We start from the raw sequence: 21,421 nt of genomic DNA on the forward strand, positions 1-21,421 counted from the left end.
TTTCTCATTAAGTGTTTGCTTCCACCTCCAGTTGGGGTCAATAAAACTGAAACTGCCATTTATTTTGCTACATTTTGCTGACTGGCAGGGATTTCATTTTAATTAATATTCAATTTTGCAGAATTCGATTTTGCTTTTCAATTCTGGGCTTTTGATGGTCTACTCTGCAGTGAAATAATTTGTTTACTTATTTTATTGATTTACAAACTTCACAAGGTTTCGGGCATATCGAATATTATTAAATTCAAATTGCTTATTATTACAGTTAAATGGAGTATTTGTTTATTTGATGCCTCAACGCAATTCCTGTTAATTAAAACAGCAATTTCAGTTTAGGATTTCGGCTAACTTCATAAACATTATTGACATATTTCCATAATCAAATCAATTCCAATATAAATGCAATTTTAATTACCATGTTTGGACTGCCTGTCACCGCAAATTTCAAAGCTTTTTCTGGCTCATATACGCCTTGATTGCCACTCGGTGCAATGGTAGAAAAATAAAACAATTAAATTTAATTTTCAGCATACCCCGTCTGAGAGCCAGCAACGCACAGCAAGGGCAAAAAACAACAATGCATAATTAAGTACACTGAATTCATTAAATTTTAATTAAAACATTTGAACGGCCAATGGATTTTTATTTTGCCTGCCAGCTTAGCGAAGGCACTGGCAATAATGGAAGGGATTTAAAATAGAGGACTTTCTAATGCCCTAGCCAATTGTTTTGCAGATGCTGCTCTCGGGGGAAAATCAATTTTCACTCGCTTGTGAGGACAAAGACCAACAGTGAGGGTATCTAACCCGACTTGGAAAGTCAACAGAACCATCACGAAACGGAAAACTTCATTAAAAGTGGGCAGCAGTTGTTGTCGCAGTCGAGGAGGCTAAAGATGGCTTGGGGTATTGGGATGGGAGGAGGGGAGAGGCTGCCGCCAATGTGACGACGCCTGGCGCGGCTCCACTTCCTGTGACCATCCGTACTTTTACCCTGGTACTCGTACTCTTACTCGTTCTGGTACTGGCACTGAAAGCATCTTGAAGACCAACGCAGAATCGAACACATAATCATATTTAATAAGCGAACTGCAAGTGTGTGATGTTGCTGCCGTGCTCCTCCTGATGTTGCTGCTGCTCCTGATGATGATGATGAAGCTGATGCAACAAGTGCACCAGAATCGAGCACAGATGTGCTGCAAACCGGTTGAACAACTGGGCTCTGTCTTAACGCAATTTGTTAACCTGACTGACAAACTGCGGCCTGTTGATGCTGCACTTGTTGCTGTTGCTGCTGCTGCTGTTGCTGCCACTGCTGCTGCTGCTGCTGAGGTGCGATTGCAATTAAGTGGCAGATCCCGGACCAGTTTCCTAGGCCCCAGCTGAATTCTGAATCCTGGCCGGCAGCGAACACTTCATTCATAAAATTACGCGCATGTTGCGTGATCTGCTGGCCAGATAAGAGTCAGAGCCAGGGTTCTAAGCCAGTTTTGCGAGCCCAGTTAGGGCCCAACCCCCAACCTGTTGACGTGCTGGCCAGTTTGGCGGAAAATACTGGCGGAGCCACTTCTTGACTGGCAGGAAAAAGCAAAAACACACCGAAAACTCGCTTTTCTTGGTAATTAATGAAAGCCGACTGGACGCTCAAGCTCCCCGGCTCAGATCTTCTGCACCATCTGCAGTTGGCTACTGTTGCCGCCAGTTATTAAAATGTTGCGATAAGTTCGGCTTGGTAGCACATTTGTATGCAAAGTGCCAACAGTTTTTCTCCTCGGCCCTGCTCCATTTGATGATGATGCGACCGGGCCCGGCCCGGCAGGAAGTTGTCTCTGGAAAGTGATATTGAAAACTGCACTCAGAATGGATTACTTCCTTTTTCCAAGTCCCTTCGGTGTGAAAGGCTGTCCGAGATGGAGTTGGGACTTTGAGAGGTGTTTGCTATGCATTGCTGTGCTAATGCAAGGCGGAATATATTGGTTGGATGGGTCTGGGCTTTTAAGATCAAAGCAGCGTTTTCTTATCCAGCAAGGGTCAGGAAGTTTTCCTTTCCTTATCTTTGTCAACCGATACACAGATAAATAAGAACTATGGAAAAATGATATCATATTAAATTCATTTGTTTATAACATAGATTATATGTTGATCAGATCTTCTTAAGCATCTTTTATTCAATACTTATTTCTAGAATATTTATATTTATTTATTTATATTGTATATGTTCTGTGATTCTTCAGTGCCTTTTGTTTTTAAATCCTTAAAATCCAAAAACCACATTTCTCAAGAGCCGTTTCTATGAAATACACATTTTAAATTCCTCTCATTTCTCAAATTTCTTTATGTGGAAGTCCAAGAACAAGAACGCTCCTCGTCAGCAACTTGTACTGTCTCGAAAGCTCAACCTACAAATTGAATTTGCTGCCATTTGCTGCACTCAAGAAGCTCTCTCACACCTCCCACCCCAAACGACCCCGCCCGCATGTTCCGGCAATCAACTGCCACGCCATTTAGCATCATTAAATTACTAGGTCAAAACATCAGTACAGGCCATAAAAAATGTCACAGCTCCCCCAGAGGAGGAGTAAGACGAATAACTGGGTGGTGTGGGGTCTTCAAGTAGTGGGTATATACCAACTCATAGGGCAGCGGGATGGCATCTTAAAAATGTAGAAGCCTCGAGCACTTGACAAGACCAAAATGAGAAGTCAACTTAGACTCATTATAGTTCACACACCCCCACCAGCGAAAGCCCAACAATGAGTCTTCGTCCCTGCGGGACAGATCCAGACATTTGTCAGCTGTGTGCCGCATAATCTGCCACATAATCGTAAGCAGTACAATTATCTATGTCAAACCAAAAATGTTCACAGGGCGCCAGAAGAAGGCCTCAAGTGCCCCACGGTCAGCCAATTAGAACGTTTAAATATTTAAAAAGATAAATCTACAATGGAGAGCGCAGAGAAACACTACTTGATGTAATTTTCAGAACCTAATGACAAATTTAATGCTCCACTTGAATCGGGAGCTCTACGGCCAATGGGAACTTTTCCAGGCGGGGGACCGTCGACACATGTCGAAGGCAAACAAACGAACTACAAAAAACTCTGGTCGAAGTCAAGAGTTTGAAGGTTATTAAAAAATTAAAGCAGAAAAACTGGGGCCAGTGCTGACATTTCGAGGAGGGAAACTCAGCACATTATTCACTCATTAAAATCATCAGCTTAATAGCCTAGGAAAGAAAAAAGCGAAATTACATAGAAGTATGTATGTATATTTTGTACAAGCTGCTGGTAAGAATTATTAACAAAAATTCTAGAAACTCCTCCCCAGGCTTGTATGTACATAAATAATGCAATGTGCTGCGCTGCAAAAGAAAAGCAAAATGTACTAAAAAGCCGGGAAAGGGAAAACAGAAGTAAAAACAGAAACAGACGTCACAGCATATGAGGAATAAAGGGTGAATCGCGAACCTGAGTTGAGGAACTCGACTTGGGATCAGGCTGCATTAACTTTTGCAGACCCTTTACGAAAATAAGCTGTCGTTTCCACTTAACGATGAAACATGCTCGGCTCTTAAAATACCCATAGTCTTTAAAATAAAATATGTACAACAGTGTGAATGCCACATTACATATTTCTAAGTAGCTTTAACTATTAATGTTGTGGTTTGTTAGTGGCTGTAAAAATTGAATTATAAAAATATCCATCATTTCGCCATCAAATATTTTTATATGTAATATTTTAACTACAAATGTTCAGCTTATTACGGCGCTCAGCACAAGGTAGTAAAAGGCCAAATTTCCATTAGTTTTCGGCTGGGGCAAAATGCGCTTACAGCAGACGCGGGAACAACAAATTAAAGTTCAAAGTGCAAATCATCAAATTTACTTACTCGACGCAAACACGGTCGAATGATTTGTTATGGGCCCGTCCCGGCGTCTGGTCTTGGCCAACAGAGCCGGGCCATCCATAAGACTATCCCAAAACGGCCATTGTAGGGCAGCCATAAAAAAGATGAAGCGATTTGCAGGCCCTGTTGTAATTGCGACGCTTATCCGTGGAAGTGGATGGGGAGTACATAAACTTTTGCCTATGTGTGTCCGTGGATAGGAGCATATAAAGCTTGAGGGGAAGGATGGCTACGAAAACCGGAACTTGGAATACCCTTATGTACATATATCTCCTATTTCTAGTCTATAAAACAATTATTACCTCAAAGGAAATCAAGGTAATAAAGTTTGTAGCTGGGGAAGTTACCAGTTCAAGAACAGGATATGTGATTGACTTTAAGCCAATCTAGTACACTTACCAAAAAACATATATATTTTCGAATTATTCGATGAAACGTTAATAATAAATGTATTTAAACTAGTAATAACTTAAGACCTAGCATGATTAAAGTTCAGGTCAGGTCAGAAGTCTTTATAATAATCATATACTCTACAGAAACCATTCCAGACTTCTTTGCCATATGGTAATACCCTCTTCTAGGGTACAAAAAGAGAGCGTGAAGTGCTGCAGATACAGATACGAAAAATGTTCGCCTCACCGCAGAAGCAAAGTGACGAACTTGGGAGATCTGGTGGATGGTTGGGCGGTCGAGAGGTTGGGAGATTGCGGGACTGGGAGATTGGGGGCCTCAGATCTGGGTATCAACGAACGAATGAGTGAGCGAGTGTCTTGGGAATCGTCACAGGCCTGAGAATAATTAATTCCCACGAATTAATGTGCACGGCAGCCACGGCAGCAACAACAAGGTGTTGCCGTCCCAAGGAAGCGGGGATGCAGACTACAGACTACAGACTGTGCCTGTATCTCAATCTTCTTTCTACAAGTTGAAGCTTAAGTTACTTTGCCTTAGCTCGCAAGACGAAATTAATATCTGTTGCTGCAGCAGCTTCGCTTCCTTTTTGGCATCGCTTTACCTGCCGCCACTTGCTACAAATTACACGCAGCTTGAGAAACTGCCAAGTCCTCGTCATCCCTCCCGAAAACGTGAAAAAATAACATCCCTGCCGAACCCCGACACACACCCCCTCACCCCCCTTTTCGCCCAGTGTATTTAGTTACCTTAATGAATTCTACACATGATGTGCTGGGGAGTTTGTGACAAAAGCCTGCACAGATTTGCCGGCGTAAATTTGCACAGCAAAGAAAGTTTCCTCAAGTACTTACCCCAGTTAGCCCCCCTCCCCGAATTTGGTCCTTCAGCTACAGCTACGGATACTTTATAATTTTATGCGAAATTTTGCCGGCATGTGTTCAGGATTCTCTGACGCTTTTTTTTGCGGCCTAAAAGAGAATGATCCATAAATTGGCAGGCAAGCAAAGTCAAAGGAAGTTGGCCGTGATTGGTATTTATACCCTGTACTTGTTTTCAACTTGAAAATGGTTTTTAAAAAGTATTTTTAATCCACCCTAGCACTTCTGAGTTTGTTTTTTGAGGAAATGGGATACATTAGGAAGTACTATATTTGTTTTGTTTCCTAAAAAGTATTTTAAAACCATCACAAAGTTTGTAGGATTTTTCTTGTATACCTTTGGCGAGGTGTAATTCGCTATTTTTCGAATATCTTTCACTTTTACCACCCTAGCTTTTCCCTTTTGACAGCCATCGTGATCAGGTCACTTGCTCAGTATCCCCCGCAACAAGTCACAGTTTTATCCAAGTCAAGAGAGAAAACCCTTAGCCAGGAGCCCCCTTCTTGAGCTATATTAAATAATTATATTTTTAATTAAAATAGATTAAAGCCGTGTTGTGTGCTCGAGCGCCTTGTGAGGTGATTAAATAAAAAAGGCAGACCGAGAGCTAAGGAGGGCCTCAGCCCGGAGGATGGATCCTAGCGGGGGAGGGGGGAAAGTGGCGAAAAGGAAAACTGCCACAGGATGTGGATGTGGATGTGGCAGTGGAAGGAAGGAGCCGGCAGGTGGGTGAGCCTTAACCATCGCAAGGCGGATGAAAAACACAAATCACTTCAAGTTGTTGATGTTGCTGTTGAGATTATGACGATGATGAAAAGCGCGCGCTCGGGTTTTCCTCTTGCTTTTCCTATACAAACAAGCACACCCACACATACCCAAGATACAAACGGATATACCAAATGAAATAAAGGCCAAAAACAACAGCAACAAAGGCGCCTGGGCGAAGGACTTGAGGCGTTCGGCGGGATTAAAAAGTGAAAAACTTTGGCGGCGGGCGTTGATGAGCGGCAAGGATTCGCGGCAAGGATTCGCGGCGAGGATTTGGATTTTCACACAAACTGACACAACGGGGCTGCCTCTTTGAGGTCGCTCTGGCGGCAACCATTCACAATTTTAATTATTCAGTATATATGTACATCAATTATGCCAGTATAATTAAAATAAGAGTTGGCTTAAGATAGGAATTTCGGAAAAAGGCCACTAATTTGTTGTCATATTGTTCGCTCCAGGCGGGCTAAAAAAGATGCCCTCATTTTAAACAAGCCAAAAGGAAATGCTTGAAATTGTATACAATATACTAAGGTACACAGCTATTTGAAATCAGCTCAAGGCTGATCCTTTAAAAGGATTATCCACTATTACTTGGGGACAAGTCATCGAACGGTAGCCAGCGCAGCGACGAGGCGACTGTAAGACGATATCCAAATAGACAAGCCGGCAAATCAGACTACTGTCTATCCACATAAATCCGTCCACAAAGGGATACTTCTCGAGTGGACAGTACACACAAACAGAGTCCTGTAAACAATACTTCCGCTCGCCCATGTAGGTCAAGACACCAGGACACAAACAAAAACGGATTCCTGCAACCCGATCGCATTACCCAAACTGTTGACTAATTAATGTCACCAAATGCAATGCGATATTTTGGGCTGCCCAAAGACCTAAGGAATATGGTCATGGGTTATGGCATGGGTATTATGTGTTGATATTTGAATTTAAACTAATGTCTCGCTCATAAATAAGAACCCAATTTGGCCGGGCCAGCCAGGATGTTTGTTTGTGCCGGCAGGCTGCAATTAGCCAGTTAGTTGGGAGACTCAGGAAACCTCCTCGGCTCAGTTGGGTGAGTATGTGTAGCTCTGTGCGGGTATACTCGCATCTCAAGCACCCATGTGGCACAATCTTGTCTTGGATTTTATTTTTAACCGCACATTCCTCAACACGCCCGCTGGGTCTGTTTGATGCCCGGTCCTCCAGCGACTCCGTTTATATGGTCTCTTTGACTTTGGGTCTCCGTCTCCTCGGCTGCTGTGTGTGTGTCTCTGAGAATGATGTTTTCATGACCTTTGCGGGGGTTTCCATTTCATTTCGCTGCCGCTCGCTTTTCTTTTTTTTCTGCCTTTGTGAAATCATTTATTGATGCCGCTTCGGATTGGCTGTGTCAGGAGCCTAGCAGTCCCTTTGGGGCATGTAGCGTGTACAAAAATACACATGATTTCTGTTTCGATTGGCCTCCAGCCCCTTTCTGCCCCCTTCCTCTTTCAATTTCGGTTTTTTTTTCTCCATTTTTTTTGGAGCTCGGAACCCGGCTTGTTCATGTATGAGCACACACAATTATTTCAATACATTGTTCTTTCCTTAGTCTGCAGTCATTCGAGCACAAGAGACGCCGCTTATTATGAATAGATACAAATTTATCTTGAAGATATGATGCTGAGGCTGCCAAAAAAAAAAGAACAACAAAATAAAATTGAGATGCTAGTCTAAGGCCCCTGCTATGTTAATGGATGTGTGCGCGTATGGAGATGTCGGTGCGTTAATAAAATAAAATTGTTTGATGTTGTGTTAAGTAGCTATAAAATTTGAAAAATGAGCCCATTTAGTAGGTAGTTAGAGAAGGACGACTTTCATTTGCATGCGCAACAGCCTGCCGGATCGAGGAGCTGATGCTGCGGAATCTGAAGCTGATGATGTGCCCGGCTCATAGTACCAGGCCCCACTGACAGCCTCGTAATATATGTGTGCCCCGAGCTAATGAGCTTTCTGTGAGCCCCATTCCGAGGAAGGGGGGCACTCGGCGGTGCAGTTAAGTCCCAGTGAGCTAATTACGACATCGACTGAATACCCCTGGCACATGATATACGACCTGTGTCGGATAGCAAAGCTTCTTGTCTCCCTAAATCTCTTTTATATAAACTCTAGGACAAAATATTTCGCACTTTCGTAGCAATATGTAGAGCTTTTATTCTTCATCAGACTGCGCTTTAACAAGTACAAATATGGTTTTTATATTTATAGTATTTAACATTTATTATGAACTGAATGTAAGTGTATGAAAATATGGTGTTTATATTTATAATCTTAGGGAATTTATTATGAACTTTAAATAATATATAATGTTACTTAGGTATTAATAGTCATTGCTTTAAAGGATTTTTTTAGACTTCTTCACGATTGCACACTTTTGAATCGGTTAAACAAAATATTTTCAGACGTAGATATTAAATAGGGCATCCAAATTGGGCATCCAAAATGTAACAATTTATTTACAGTGCACTTTTGGGTCCTTTTGCAAATATTCATATGCAACGACGTTGCAAATCATTCCACACAGATTGCTGGTTAAACAGCCATAATCTCCCGTGAGTGCTCGAGTGTGCTTGGCCAAGGCAACCGCATCTGTCAAGAGCATGCGGATGGCCAAGACAATCTTTCAATCAGACCGCGCAAACACCAAAGCCGCCGCCGCCTCCGACTCGGCACTCCGCCGAGAAACCGCAGAGCAAACAAAAAGCGCAGTGATGTGCAGGGACGACCCAGCGGTCGCCGTCGCAGTCCCTGCCCTTGACACCACCCACCTGGTGTACACCTGTAAAACCCACCCATCCGTACACCCATCCGTACACCCACCCACACCCAGCTGGCACACACACGTGTCAAAGCAAACGGCAATCGGCCGCCGCACCTTGAGCAAATGCGGCTCAGTGGGGCGGTGATTGTGCGGCAGCATAAGTGGCACGTTCTGGGCTGCATATTTGTTCAAGTTTATGGCGACAAGCGATGCCATTTGCCATTCGCCTCTCGCCATCCGCCATTTGCCATTCTGCAGCCAGCTGATGACTTGTTCGATACAAAAGTCGTGAAAACTCCTCCTCGACAGCGGTGTGGATAAGGGCAAAGGATTTCTTCGCCTCGCCAGGTGAGCAACAAAAAGTGTTAAGTGTAGATATTTTTTATTTAAGCGTAAAACTCGTGAGCAAAGTCAGCAAAAGAGAAACAGCAAAAGAAAGAAGGAAAACAAGAAGGAAAGGCTTTCCTTTGGGCACTTATATTTGAATACCCTTTGATAAGCCACCGAGTTGGCCACCGAATCGTGAGGAGTATTTTCTAAAAGAACAACTCTAATTTAATAGATGTTTTTTTCATATTTTATTTGGTTCCATTAATGAATATGCAATATAAGATATTTGAATATACGACTTTAAGGACTATGGAAACTTAAAATATTTTATTTAGAGACATGATATTCAATTTCACGATTTCGAAAATAATAACATTCGTGAATGAGGTAATTATTTTCGAAAACTTCATTATTCTTTTAAAAATATAAATAAGAAACACCTATTTTCCCCAGTTTTAAACACACCTTTAACTTAATTATACTTCAACTTTTCATAGGCACATATTTGGTTGAGATACAAAGGATTGAAAGTAACAAACTGGCTGATACAATTATAACACCGTTTTCGAAAGGGTACACGAACGTAAAGTATTAGGCCGAGTTATCGAAAAATACGGGGCAGGAAATCGGGGTGTTGGCAAAAAATTTGCATGCAAGTCAGAGAATCGGATCGGACGGGGTCTTTTCGATACACTGGTTGTGTATGTTGAGCTTGTGCTCAGCGATAACACTTTGACAGGATTACGCCTGCTTAAGGACCGCATCAAAGCCGACACCCCGAGCACACCCACACGTCCTGCCAAGGATATTACCGCAATGCTTTTTGCGCCGCCCCCGATTGCCAATTGAAAAGACATTTGCAGGCACATTTGCCTCCACTTGGCTCCGCCACCCAACCCACCTCATCACATCACATCTCATCTCAACTTAACTGAACTCAGCTCAACCGAACTGAACTCGATTCGGTTCGAGTGCGGAACAAAGTTTGCATGACTTAAAAGTTATGTGGGGATTGGACTGGGTCCTACCCCGAGACGTGAGGTAATTTCTAATATTTAACTCTAAATGAAGTTAAGAAAAGGGTTGCAGGCTCTTGCGGTCGGGTCACCGTCTTAAAGACACGACGACTTTACCAGGCGTATTTTATTGCAGGTCGCAATACGAAACCATTTGCGGGTATTCGTATTCCTATTCGTCTGCGTCTGGACAGTTGGTTTATTGGTCACACTTGGGCTCTCACATAATTTATGTGGGAATCTTGAGCAAGTCACTCCCCATCACATCAGTCAGCCCAGTCAGCCACGTTGCCAAGTTACCAAGTTACCAAGTCACTGCCAAGACACCGAGACAGTTGCCTGGGCCAAGCTCAAATGAATTGTGTGAACCGAATTAAAATCAAAACAAAGCATCGGCAGGGAACTGCATATATAGTACATACATAGGGCGGGGAATGAACGACAATCAGATATCCTATCTGGTGCAGATTAAGTGAGAGAATACTAGTTTTCAGCTGCCCCAAGTAACCCTTTTGCCAGATCCACATACCCAGCAATCAAAGAGTCGACGACTTCAGCGGAAAGCCCACAAATGCAGAATCACATTTCACAAGGCGAAACGATTCATTGAAAGTTCAAGAATAATAAGTTTAACATGTGCAGTGTACTCCTCACCTTAATTGGGATTGAATATTTTGAGTAACCCAATTAATGAGCAGTTGGTGAAATCAAACAGTATTTTGTTTCACAGCACAAACTTTTGCCACAATAACCTCTCAGATTTTCCCCCCTAGTTTTGCCCTAAAGGCCAGGCTTTTGTGCTGAGAATTGAAACACTTTGTTGGCAATTTTCAAAAGGCAGTATACATTTTAATCACATTTTTCCTCTGTGTGGAGGTTGCTACCTCTGAACTGAAACGGGAACTTCCCTCTAACCGGGACTCGTGGTTCAACTTGCTCATTGCGTGTGCCGAAGGCTTGCGTTCCCAAAGCCAATGCATGCCGCTAATTGCTTAGTACTTGAGAAACTTACTACCGCTAAAAGTCAAGCAAGCATTTATTAAACTCATTAAAAAATGGAGAAAAAAGGGAAAAACTGGGAAAAAGTTTGCAGAGAAGCATTGCGTGTGGGGGCCCTTGGTGGTGATGCTCATGTGTCTAAGTCCCGAAACAATGAACGCACTGATAAGCTGCCACGCCCCCGCTAATAATGCATCTGCCCATCAACCCATTTGCCCTCTGGCTTCTGCTTTTGATATGCAAATTTCCGTGTGTAACGAAAAATCGAGCAAGGGGGGCGACATTTCGACACCCACCCATTTTACGGCCTGACACAAACAGTTATAATTAATTGCCTGTTCGGAATTGACAACCCACTCTCCTATCCGCTCCACTGCGGCCCACGCTCTCAGCTTCGATCAATAAAAAGTTGAGCCATCCGAAAGTTATACTTGTAGAAGCTGAGATATGGATACTCTGTGACGGAAACAGGTTCGCTTGGGCCAGCCGAAGATCAAAGCCCCATCATAAGCGGTGGTATCTGCCGATCCCGCTGAAGAACATCCGCTGTCTGCCCACACTGCCGACGTACAGTGGTTTCGAAGGCTTATATCATAGTCTAAATAGGGGTACCGATCGAGAAAACCCTTCTGAACTAAGGGTATTTTATAATTTATAAATTATAAACCAGTTCAGGTTTAACATTCCTTAGATATACCCCTTGAGAGATAAATAAATCCGAGGGACTATATCATAGCCCATATAGGGGTGCCGAACCCATGGACGATCAATAAAACCCTTTTGAAGTAAAGGTATTTCATAAACAATTTCAGGGCTAACATTCCTTTAAAATTCCCCTTGTAAGATAAATAAATTCAATGAGTTATATCATAACCTATTTAGGGGTGACTTCCCCATGGACGATCAAGAAAACCCATGTGAACTAAAGGTGTATCATAAACAAGTTTTATAATGCAAATCTATATTTAGGATAACTTTATTCTTGAAAATGTTACCTCCATACTTAATAAGGGTTCTGTCAATAATACTATAATATCATATTAAATAAAAGAACTAAAAGTATTAAGATTTTAATAATACTTAAAGCAATTGTCTGTCTGCCTTCACAAGTGATAACTATTGTATGTTAATTGAGAATCATTATGCTTGGTGCTAAGGTTATATCCTCATTACATATTAAAAATATTTACTATTCTATTAGTAATGCATTTTTTTAAATTAACTTGGTGTTTTAAAGTTTTAATTGACTGCAGGAATTCCAATTTCTTTTAATTACATATTTTATCAATTTTTAATAACAAGGGTTGCTTGCATCAACAATTGGACGTTGTGGTAATTAGTCCTTTACGAAGACACCTAGCTTACAACTCTTTAAAAATATTATTTAACCATCTCTTTGAAAGTAGCTAAGCTTCATTAAGCTGCTGTCCACCAATTCGATCCACTGTGCAATATCTTCTGAACTTGATTCGGCGGGGAGCGAATGTGTGTGAAATCTGGTTTGTATACATGGCTCAAACTGGATTTGGCGCTTGGGATTTTTATGAATGAATGAGAGTGGCAACAGCAGCTACAGTTTGCTTCCCCATGGCCATTTGCGTTTACTACGTAGAAGTTGCGGCTGCTGTTGTTGTGGCTTTCGCAATATGCTTTGCCACAGATACAAGATACAATATACAAGATACGAACATGTGGGGCGGGGAATGGGAATGGGAATACTGGTGTTTGGTACTCGTACTGGTAGTCGGTGTGCCTGGGCAAATAATGAACATGGAACGTCGCGTCGCAGGTGTATCGCCAGCCCGTTTCCCGTGGCCAATGTTTGAGCCATAGCCATGGCTCTCGAGTTACTTACTTTCCAGCCACAGTTGGCCACAGTTCATTAATAAAATTCACTGAAGCGAGGCAACTCTGCTCACCCGCCCATTTGTTTTCTTGGCCGTGTGCAGGTATCCCATGGATTCATTGGGGATTCGTCGCTTTTTTCGTATTTGCGGGCCAACACATTCTAGTTGGACTTCTTTTTGAAAACGTAACTAATTGAATAATAATCCATGCATTTCCATATGAATAGCCGATTAAGACATGTTGTTCATTTAGCATAAATAGTTTTCGAGCATCGGAAGCGAGCGGGGATCAGAGATTAGGGGGCCTACGACTAAGATTCTGTCTATTTCAGGCTTCCTCGATTGGGATACGCTTTTTGTGTGAGCTTGAATGGATATCAGCTCATTCGCTCATTAATTCCCATGTACAATGTAAGCAAAGCAAATTAACACGAAATCTACTTCCTGTGCGAGAGGTTTTGCTTAATCCCCATACAAAGAGGTCCGGTTTTGGGCTTAACTCCATGAACGACTAAGCAAAGATTGACTAGACATCATATAACATGGTATATGCAGATTAATGATAGATTATTGTTAACAAATTACGGTTTCTTAAATATTTTAAACAGTGTTTTATTACTTGGATTTTATTATGTCGAGACAAAAGTCTTGGATGCTATCGATGCTACACAGCAAAAAAAAAGGGTATGGAATGTACTAAAAATTAATTTTCATGTATTGTATTATGTCGTTGGATATCTGAAAAGTTAATATAAGCATAAAAATTGAATTAATAGAAATAATAAATTTAAGATTCTATTATTTTTTCTTAATAAAATACAAATATTTACAAAATAGGTAAATTTATACTTTTTTTTAAAATGGATGGGCTTAGCACCTGATTGACTACGAACCTGACTTTGTTAGGCCTGTAAACCAACTTCGTCTCCGTCTGGCACAATAATAAACTTGTTCTAATCTGAACAGAATTTAAAATCTTCCCATTTGTCAAAGAAAGCAGCTAGTCAAAAGCACCAGCCATATCATTTAATAACTGACTGCAATACAATTTTTTAATTATTTTACTTGTGTCAGCAGCCGCTTAATCGATTCTTAATACGCTTTTAATAGAGGATCAGAGCTAAATATTGTAACCTACAATAAACACATTTTTGAGCAATTAGTTTTCCAACCATCAAACACTTTACAAGTGCGAGATATGTATATTAGTACAGCCGAACCGATGGCTTCAATCCTTCTCCTTTCTACTCTAGGTAGAGCATTTTTTGGTATTTACAATATCGAGTTATGATATCATAAGTAGTCATAAAATCGGCAGATTAAAGGGATTATATATGGAAACAAAACACTTATTTAAAGATTTAAGAAAATAAATGATAACTTAAAAAAAAGTTGGACATACAAATCGTATAGCTTTTATAGGAACTATCGGTATATTTATATAAAAATCGAAGACGGATTTCTCTTATATAGTATACATAATCTGATTTTAACTAAATGACATCGTTTAAGCTACAAGGGTATATAAAAATCGAAGGGTTCCAGGCTGTCCTTTTGTACACTTATAGTTATGAAATTTCTTATTTGACCTGTGCAGTTTGACACATACTAGGATTTGGGAAGCTTCTTGCTCTTTCTTCGATCCATGGCTTCAATGAAGAACTTCAGATTGGCTATATTTTCTCTGTTTGTAGAATTGGTATCCGTGAACGTTAAACTCACTTGGTAGACTCCATGGGGAAATGGAGGCAGAAGACTGGTGTCCAGATATCCGTTGCGTGCATGTAGATGGCCCTGCAGTAGGAATAAATATAAGGGTAGTTATGCAAGAAAAATTATCTGTTGCGGATATACCGAAAAAGAGCCGGAGTTATTGGCATTCGTGAAACGCTGAAACAGTTTCCAGACAATGACGCCATAGGGTACAAAGTTCCTTCTTTCGACCACCTCACATAAGTTAAAAGACACGTCAACTAGGAATGGCTGGAACTGGTTACTATAGTCCTTCACAAAAACTTGCACTCGAATCTGAAAGTTAAAAGCTTTTATATTGGATTTTGTCAAGGATTTAGAAATTGTCTTACAACTGGGCTCAGAACGGGCACAATTAAGAAGCAATCCATGTTCACCAACGCCAAATTCCAATTAATGGGCTTCACTTTGCATGTAACGTTAGTCACTCTTGCTTTATTGACCACGCACTCGATTTTGTTCATCCTGTAAACCAAGTCGGTCGTTGTCTGGTGGAATAATATATTTGGTTTAATCCAAACCTGAGTCTGAAACCTTACCATTTGCCAAAGGAAGCAGCTACTCAGAAGCACCAGCCATGCGAATGACATTTTGGCAACTGACTGCGATCGTGTTTAAATGAATTCGATTGTGTACTCATTCATTAAAACCATTTGTAATTTGCTTTTAATGGAGAATTGGAGATAAACATTGGAGTACAGTATACATTTATTTTAACACAATACGATATTTAAGCGACGAAAACGAGACTAAGCGTGATAATGATATTTGTTAATTTACTTTAGTAAAGGAATAAACGTTAATATAATTAATAAAGTAAAAACTATTGATTTATATGTCCGTTTTTTACGAAATAAGACATTCGACATCATAGAAAATATCCACCAAAAGCGCCCTGCATGATTTTTAAATATTCGACAAAAATTGTAGAAGTCCATACCCTCTACAACTACAGTAGCCTTAAACATCGTTTAGATGTGAAATATTAAACGCTTGGTCATCTCTTGATTTAAGTTACCAAAACCCAATTTCCCGTTTATCTGAACAATATTGGATTTCGAGAACCCACATAAGCTTGTGTTTTCATCTCGGCTAATTTAATCAGCACCATTCAAAATCAATGAATAAATAATAAAAACCAATATTACCCACATTCCACGGGCTTAACTAAAGTGCTATCCACGTTCCTCCTTTTTGGTCCGCATAATCCCCATTAAATGCCATTCAATAGCCAATGTCCTGGTAATACTTTAATCCTTTAAAGCAGCTGCAGTTGTGAAGTTTTCGGTTGGCATTCGACGTTGGCCATTCGCTCCCTTTTATTTTTTCGACCATTTCCCCACTGACAGCTGGCAATTGTTCAATTATTGCACAGTGGCTCGGCTCTGTGGATCAGTGGCATATCCTGGCAGACAGGACCTCCATCCGCCCCCCGAGTGATGCACTGGGAATAAAAAGGAGGCGACCAACTATCGTTTAATCATAAAAAATGCATGCGCCCATAGAATAAATCCCAATGCGTCAATTGCCCAGCCCTTCGTCCCCTTGATGCTGTTAATTGCATATCAATGCAGCGTCAGCATTGGGCTTGGGAATTGGATTTGTGGAGGAGAAGGAGGAAGTACCAGGGGCAGGAGCAGGATCTGGATCCAGATACGATACCAACTGCAGTTCATCAGAGTGTCATTGACATCGCCAGTGGTTTATAGGCACCGGCTGCCGCTGGCCTGCTGATAGTTGTAGCCACGAACGCCAATTAAACTGATAGACTTTTAACGCATTTTGCGATTTTAATTATTAACTTGGTCTATCGATAAGTCAGCCATCCTACATGACTTCATTTCGCATTTCTCCGCCCTGCTCGTCGCCCCCCTCAACTCCCGCCCGCATGATGAATGCCTTTTTAATGACATCACATGTGTCCCTCTGTGTGCGAGGGCGGTTGCAAATGTGTTGGCATGTGCTTTGTGGTGTGTGTGAGCTTATAGAGCCAGTGCTGCCCATGTTGGCGATTGTAATTCCAAACGAAACAATCACTTAATAACTACATAGTTCCAAAATCAAAATAGTTTAGGACACAAGTTTATTTACTAACTTTATCGTTTAAGGGGGTCTTCAGAAATAGCTTTGATCTAAAATTTTCTCCAGATAGCATCCATTATCCATAGGAAAAGAGTTTTTCAAATAAATTATATGGAAAATTTATAAAGAAAATTAATTAATTACTGGTATTTTTTTATTGCCGAATTTTATTCAAATTTACTTTTTCTGGGTTAACAAGCTGTAAGTGTTAACACGCCTACTTCATTCAAGTATACGCTTATCAAGTAAAACCGGTAAAAAATGGATTGCAATTGGAACTGCTTATAATTAAATGCTTCTATGCTAAACCATTTAGTTTATATAAAAAATATGTGGTTAATAACGGAAGTATTTATTACAGGTGTCCCACTATTTAATGTGACTATAAGTTAATAAGATATATTTTATTTCGAATAAAATAGATTGCAAAGCTGTAAGTATAAAGATGTAGATTCCACTTTATCACACATTTACTGATTGCAAATATCTGTGAGGCCACTGTTAAAGTCATATTTTTATTACCTCTTTTATGGATTCTAATTTCCAGTCAACTTTAGAGGAAAATGCACTAAACAGTATCAGTTTTTGCCACATCTGAGCAACAGTTTCCTCGTAAACTCGCTTTGCTACCAACTGGCAGCATGTGGTTTATCCATATAGCTTATGGATCGGTTTGCCACCCACTTTGACTGGCTGTGTGTAACGACATCACTTCATTGCGATGTGCCCCTGTATTCTGGCTTGTCATTGCACATTGTCTTTATTTAATGTTTTGCAATTTGGCAAATTTATTATGCCAGGATTTGAGTCACAGGCGCCCAACGTGTCATTTATTGCATTTATCATGGATGCACATCGACCCCGAAAACGTCACTACACCCGGTCCCAGTGCCGCACACAGCACACTTCAGTTGCGACTGCCAAAGCCTGACACTGATTGCAATTTTAATTTACAATAAAACTCATTAGCAGTGATTGCTGTTTACTGTTAGTCGGAGACAGCCGTTAGGGCCCAACAAAATGTGCCGCAAGTGCAGCGGCCACCCAGCGCCTCCCCATTTTCCCCATTTTCCCCAGCTACCCATCCTAAGTGCATAAACGTGTCGCTGGATTACGAGTTCATTTACTCCGCACTAGCCGGCCTAGGGTCCTCGTACTCCCCATCATCCTCCTCGACCAACTATCTCATCCCATACCATCATCTTCCCTGCAGACTTAGTGCCGCATTTGTGTTGACTTTGTGAGGCATTATCATTACCAGTGGGCAACCTTAGGCCCAAATGTCCTGTCTTGGACCCACGGACCCCGAGCTACAGATGGAGTCAACCACCTGCCGATAAATATTCTAATTAGTATTTGATCAGCGAGTGCCCAAAATGTTTGCCTGTGTAAATATGACGATTACTAGATTGATATGTGGATCCCCATTTGGTTACAGCAGGGACCGTAAGGCTATTATTACACTTGCGTGATTTAAGGTACTGGATTTAAGTAATGCATCTTACTATCTCTCGATTTATTAGTATAGTTTTACATACTAGGAGTTAATACAACATTTAAGTTGGCTAATAAATCCTTATCCCTACCTACGATCCCAGAGACACCGACTTAAATAACGTATCTTTGTATCTCTCGAATCAATATTACATTTTTATTTTGTTGTTCTAGGTTTTAATTGCTTAATATATCCTTCAGGCTTTAGATTTATTATTAATTATGCCTGTCGAACCACACAGGCTTTTCGTGTCACATCCCCATTAGCTTTCAACTAATGGGGAAAATCAAATGTTTGCCTGAACGTTTCGCGACATTTTGGCGGGGGCTAAATTTAAATATTTTCTATATTGGTACATATTTTGCGGGAAAATGTAATGCAGCTCATTACAATTAATCATGCGACCGGTAAGCCGGCTAAGCTGGTTTGCATTAAAATCGAATACACCATACAGGTCGATGTGTGTACGTGGATAGGCTCTATACAGAGTATGTGGTCTGTTGTCATTCACACGCTTAAGCCGGCAGTGTTAAACAGCCGCGTCCCTTGGTTTTGAATCCGTTTTAATTAAGCAAACGCCATGGCATATTTTAGTTAATTTCATTATGCAACATATCCCGTATCTTGCCTTTGTCCCGTGACCACACCATTTTGTTATTATTATTATTGTTATTGGCTTTAATTAGGTATTACCGGCAGCATTCGCATATTAGCCATGGCTTTGTGCGCACGCATTATTGACCGTGTGCGTGAATTATGTGTTAATTTGTATTAATGATCTTTCCCCCACAGTTGCCGTTCGGTGGGCATTTCAATTGAATTCCTTTCGCAAAATGTGAAAGATATTTTAAAAAACTTTAAGGGGACCGTTGGGTGTGTGTTTAATTACAGAGATTGTGATAATCTCTTAATTAAAAAACCCAAACATCGATAAAGGCATAATAAGTAAGACAAACAATTTAAGGTAGGGATAAATGGGTAATAAACCAACCTGCACCTATGAATATTTTATAAAAAGCTTTAGCAGCTAAAGAAAACATAAATTGTAGGAAATTCTGCAGTGGAATACTCTTAAAATATTTATAAAATTTCACCTAACTTAAAAAAGTTTAACAAATTTACGTCTCACATTTTATTATTGTAATGATGTAAGTATTAATTTTCAATTTATTTTTACTTCGCAGGTTGTTTTTATGAGATGGCAAAAGGTCGCTAAGTAAATAAATAGGGAAAATGTAAATGAGACTCGTTCTCCTTCTCCTTGTTTATCAGAATAAAGATATTCTTAAAATGAAAATGTAAAGTGGTATACACTGTGAAGCTTAAAAATGCAGTGAATCCACGTTTGTAAGTGTAGAACTTCGAACAGACAGACCACCAGCCTCTCTCTTGGCCATTTCCCTTGATTTTCGCCGGTATTTTTGCATACGCTGACCGGTTGATGACCAGGTCCAGACTCGGACCTCAGACTCATGCCAAGACCAGTCTGCACTCGTGCAGCTGATGCTGATGCCGCGGCGCTTGCGTTAATAATTATGGAAAATCAACGCTTCGGCATCATTTGGCAACTCATTAAAATTCATAAATTATACTTCAGCGTTTCATTAAAAAATCAGGCAGCGATTGCGGACACCATTGCGATGGACCACCTCTTCAACAGGCGGTGTGTGAATTAAGGCCTTTAAAAGGTAATGTAATGTGTTTTTTAGACCCAAAGTGTGCAATACAAAAACGATTTAATTGATTAAAGTACTGGCATTTAACCAATACTTTTTGTTGGAAGCCAATCTTGCTGAAATGCAGGTTGCAAAAATCACATTAATCCAAATACATTAAATCAATATGAAATAATTTAATTAAAACTTAAATACGACAATGAAAAGAGTACGGGAACAGCAGAGAAAAAAGGCAAAAAGATAACAATGATAATAATAATACGCATTAAAATGGAGTGCACTTCAACGGCCTGGAAATAATAAACGATGGGTTTAATTAATATGGTTTTTAATTTAATTTAAAAATTTAACAACATCAATTAAGCTAATTCAAAGCACAGCCAGCGGCAATCGCTGCGACAGCAACAGGAGCCTCTCCAGCATTAATTATTTTGCTAAGTGATTGGTGATTAATTAATTATGGCTAATACATTAAATGTGTCCGCCAGGCTGTCATAGATGAAATGTAAGCTTGTTAGTTGTATTTGTACAATGCTAACAGGCATTTTACGTTTTGACATCCGCTAATAAGCAAAGCCGATTTGCTTTAATACTTGTTCAATGAAATAATACTTTTTGGGCCGCTGTGCAAATGCGCAATTGGATGTCATTTAAATATTTTGGATCAAATTAAATTATTAAACAATAAGAGCCAATGCCAAAGTCTTAATAATTAATTGCTCGCTCTATTGTCAATTATCCGGGATTACATTAGCAAGGAAATGAGCAAATAAACGCATTCACGTATTTATATGCACATAATTTTCGGTAGAGCGGCGGACATTTAAATGCACATTAATGTAATCAATTCGGACATTAATGATTAATTATTTGAACTCAAATATAAATAGCAATTCCCATTTTAAAGCCCCGAAAGGCAGAAATGTTCAGAGCGATTTAATAATTAACGAAATTAAATAAAACAAGCGCAGTGAATCCTTTTTACCTCTATCGGTGGCTTTTTGTTGCAGTTTTTCTGTTTTGCAAATATGTAAATAAATATTTGCGCAAATGTTGTTTGTGGCTTGGCAAGCAATCGCATAGTAGGATTCCTGCAATAAAAATGCATCAAACGCCCACATCCACGATATTTTCCTTTGGCCAGGAACAGACAGCACAACAACCAATTGTGGATTAATTAAAAAAAGAGCCGCTTGTTCGTTCAGAAATTTTAATGTCTACAGTTCAATATATATCAAACTATTGCAATAATTTCCCAAGCTTTGGCTCACATGCCAGTGCATTTATTTTTAAAATTTTAATGCTTTTGCAAAAGTTTCTTAAAGCCCTTAAATTGGTCAAGCGCTGTTCAGTGAACCGGAAAGTTGGCTCTTTCCTGCCGTTGACCACGCATTTAAACGCGTCAACAGAAGCGATATAAAAATGATTTTTTTTAATGGTTGCCATTGGTAA

General features: G+C 40.2%; 1 protein-coding gene across 2 annotated transcripts; it reads right to left on the bottom strand.

The window, feature by feature from the left end:
- Positions 1-14,572: 14,572 nt before the first annotated feature.
- LOC119551690 lies at positions 14,573-15,306 on the bottom strand. Of its 2 annotated transcripts, none has more exons than XM_037861159.1 (4): positions 15,256-15,306; positions 15,049-15,204; positions 14,833-14,992; positions 14,573-14,757 (listed from the first exon to the last, which is right to left on the bottom strand). In XM_037861159.1, exons 1-4 carry the CDS (start codon positions 15,304-15,306, stop codon positions 14,573-14,575), a joined length of 552 nt encoding a protein of 183 aa, XP_037717087.1. The 2 variants fall into 2 exon arrangements, with proteins under 2 accessions (XP_037717087.1, XP_037717086.1); XM_037861158.1 differs by having other exon boundaries at positions 14,573-14,758; positions 14,819-14,992.
- Between the last annotated feature and the right edge of the window lie 6,115 nt (positions 15,307-21,421).

This window comes from Drosophila subpulchrella, chromosome 2R (assembly GCF_014743375.2).
Source record: "Drosophila subpulchrella strain 33 F10 #4 breed RU33 chromosome 2R, RU_Dsub_v1.1 Primary Assembly, whole genome shotgun sequence".
Classification (NCBI taxonomy): domain Eukaryota; kingdom Metazoa; phylum Arthropoda; class Insecta; order Diptera; family Drosophilidae; genus Drosophila; species Drosophila subpulchrella.

Excerpts from the sequence above, each read along its gene's own strand:
- LOC119551690 (XM_037861158.1), bottom strand. The coding sequence starts at position 15,306 with ATGTCATTCGCATGGCTGGTGCTTCTGAGTAGCTGCTTCCTTTGGCAA. Across the intron at positions 14,993-15,048 it reads TGCCCGTTCTGAGCCCAGTT|ATTCGAGTGCAAGTTTTTGT; the intron begins GTAAGACAATTT and ends TTTAACTTTCAG. Across the intron at positions 14,759-14,818 it reads ATAACTCCGGCTCTTTTTCG|GGCCATCTACATGCACGCAA; the intron begins GTATATCCGCAA and ends TTCCTACTGCAG.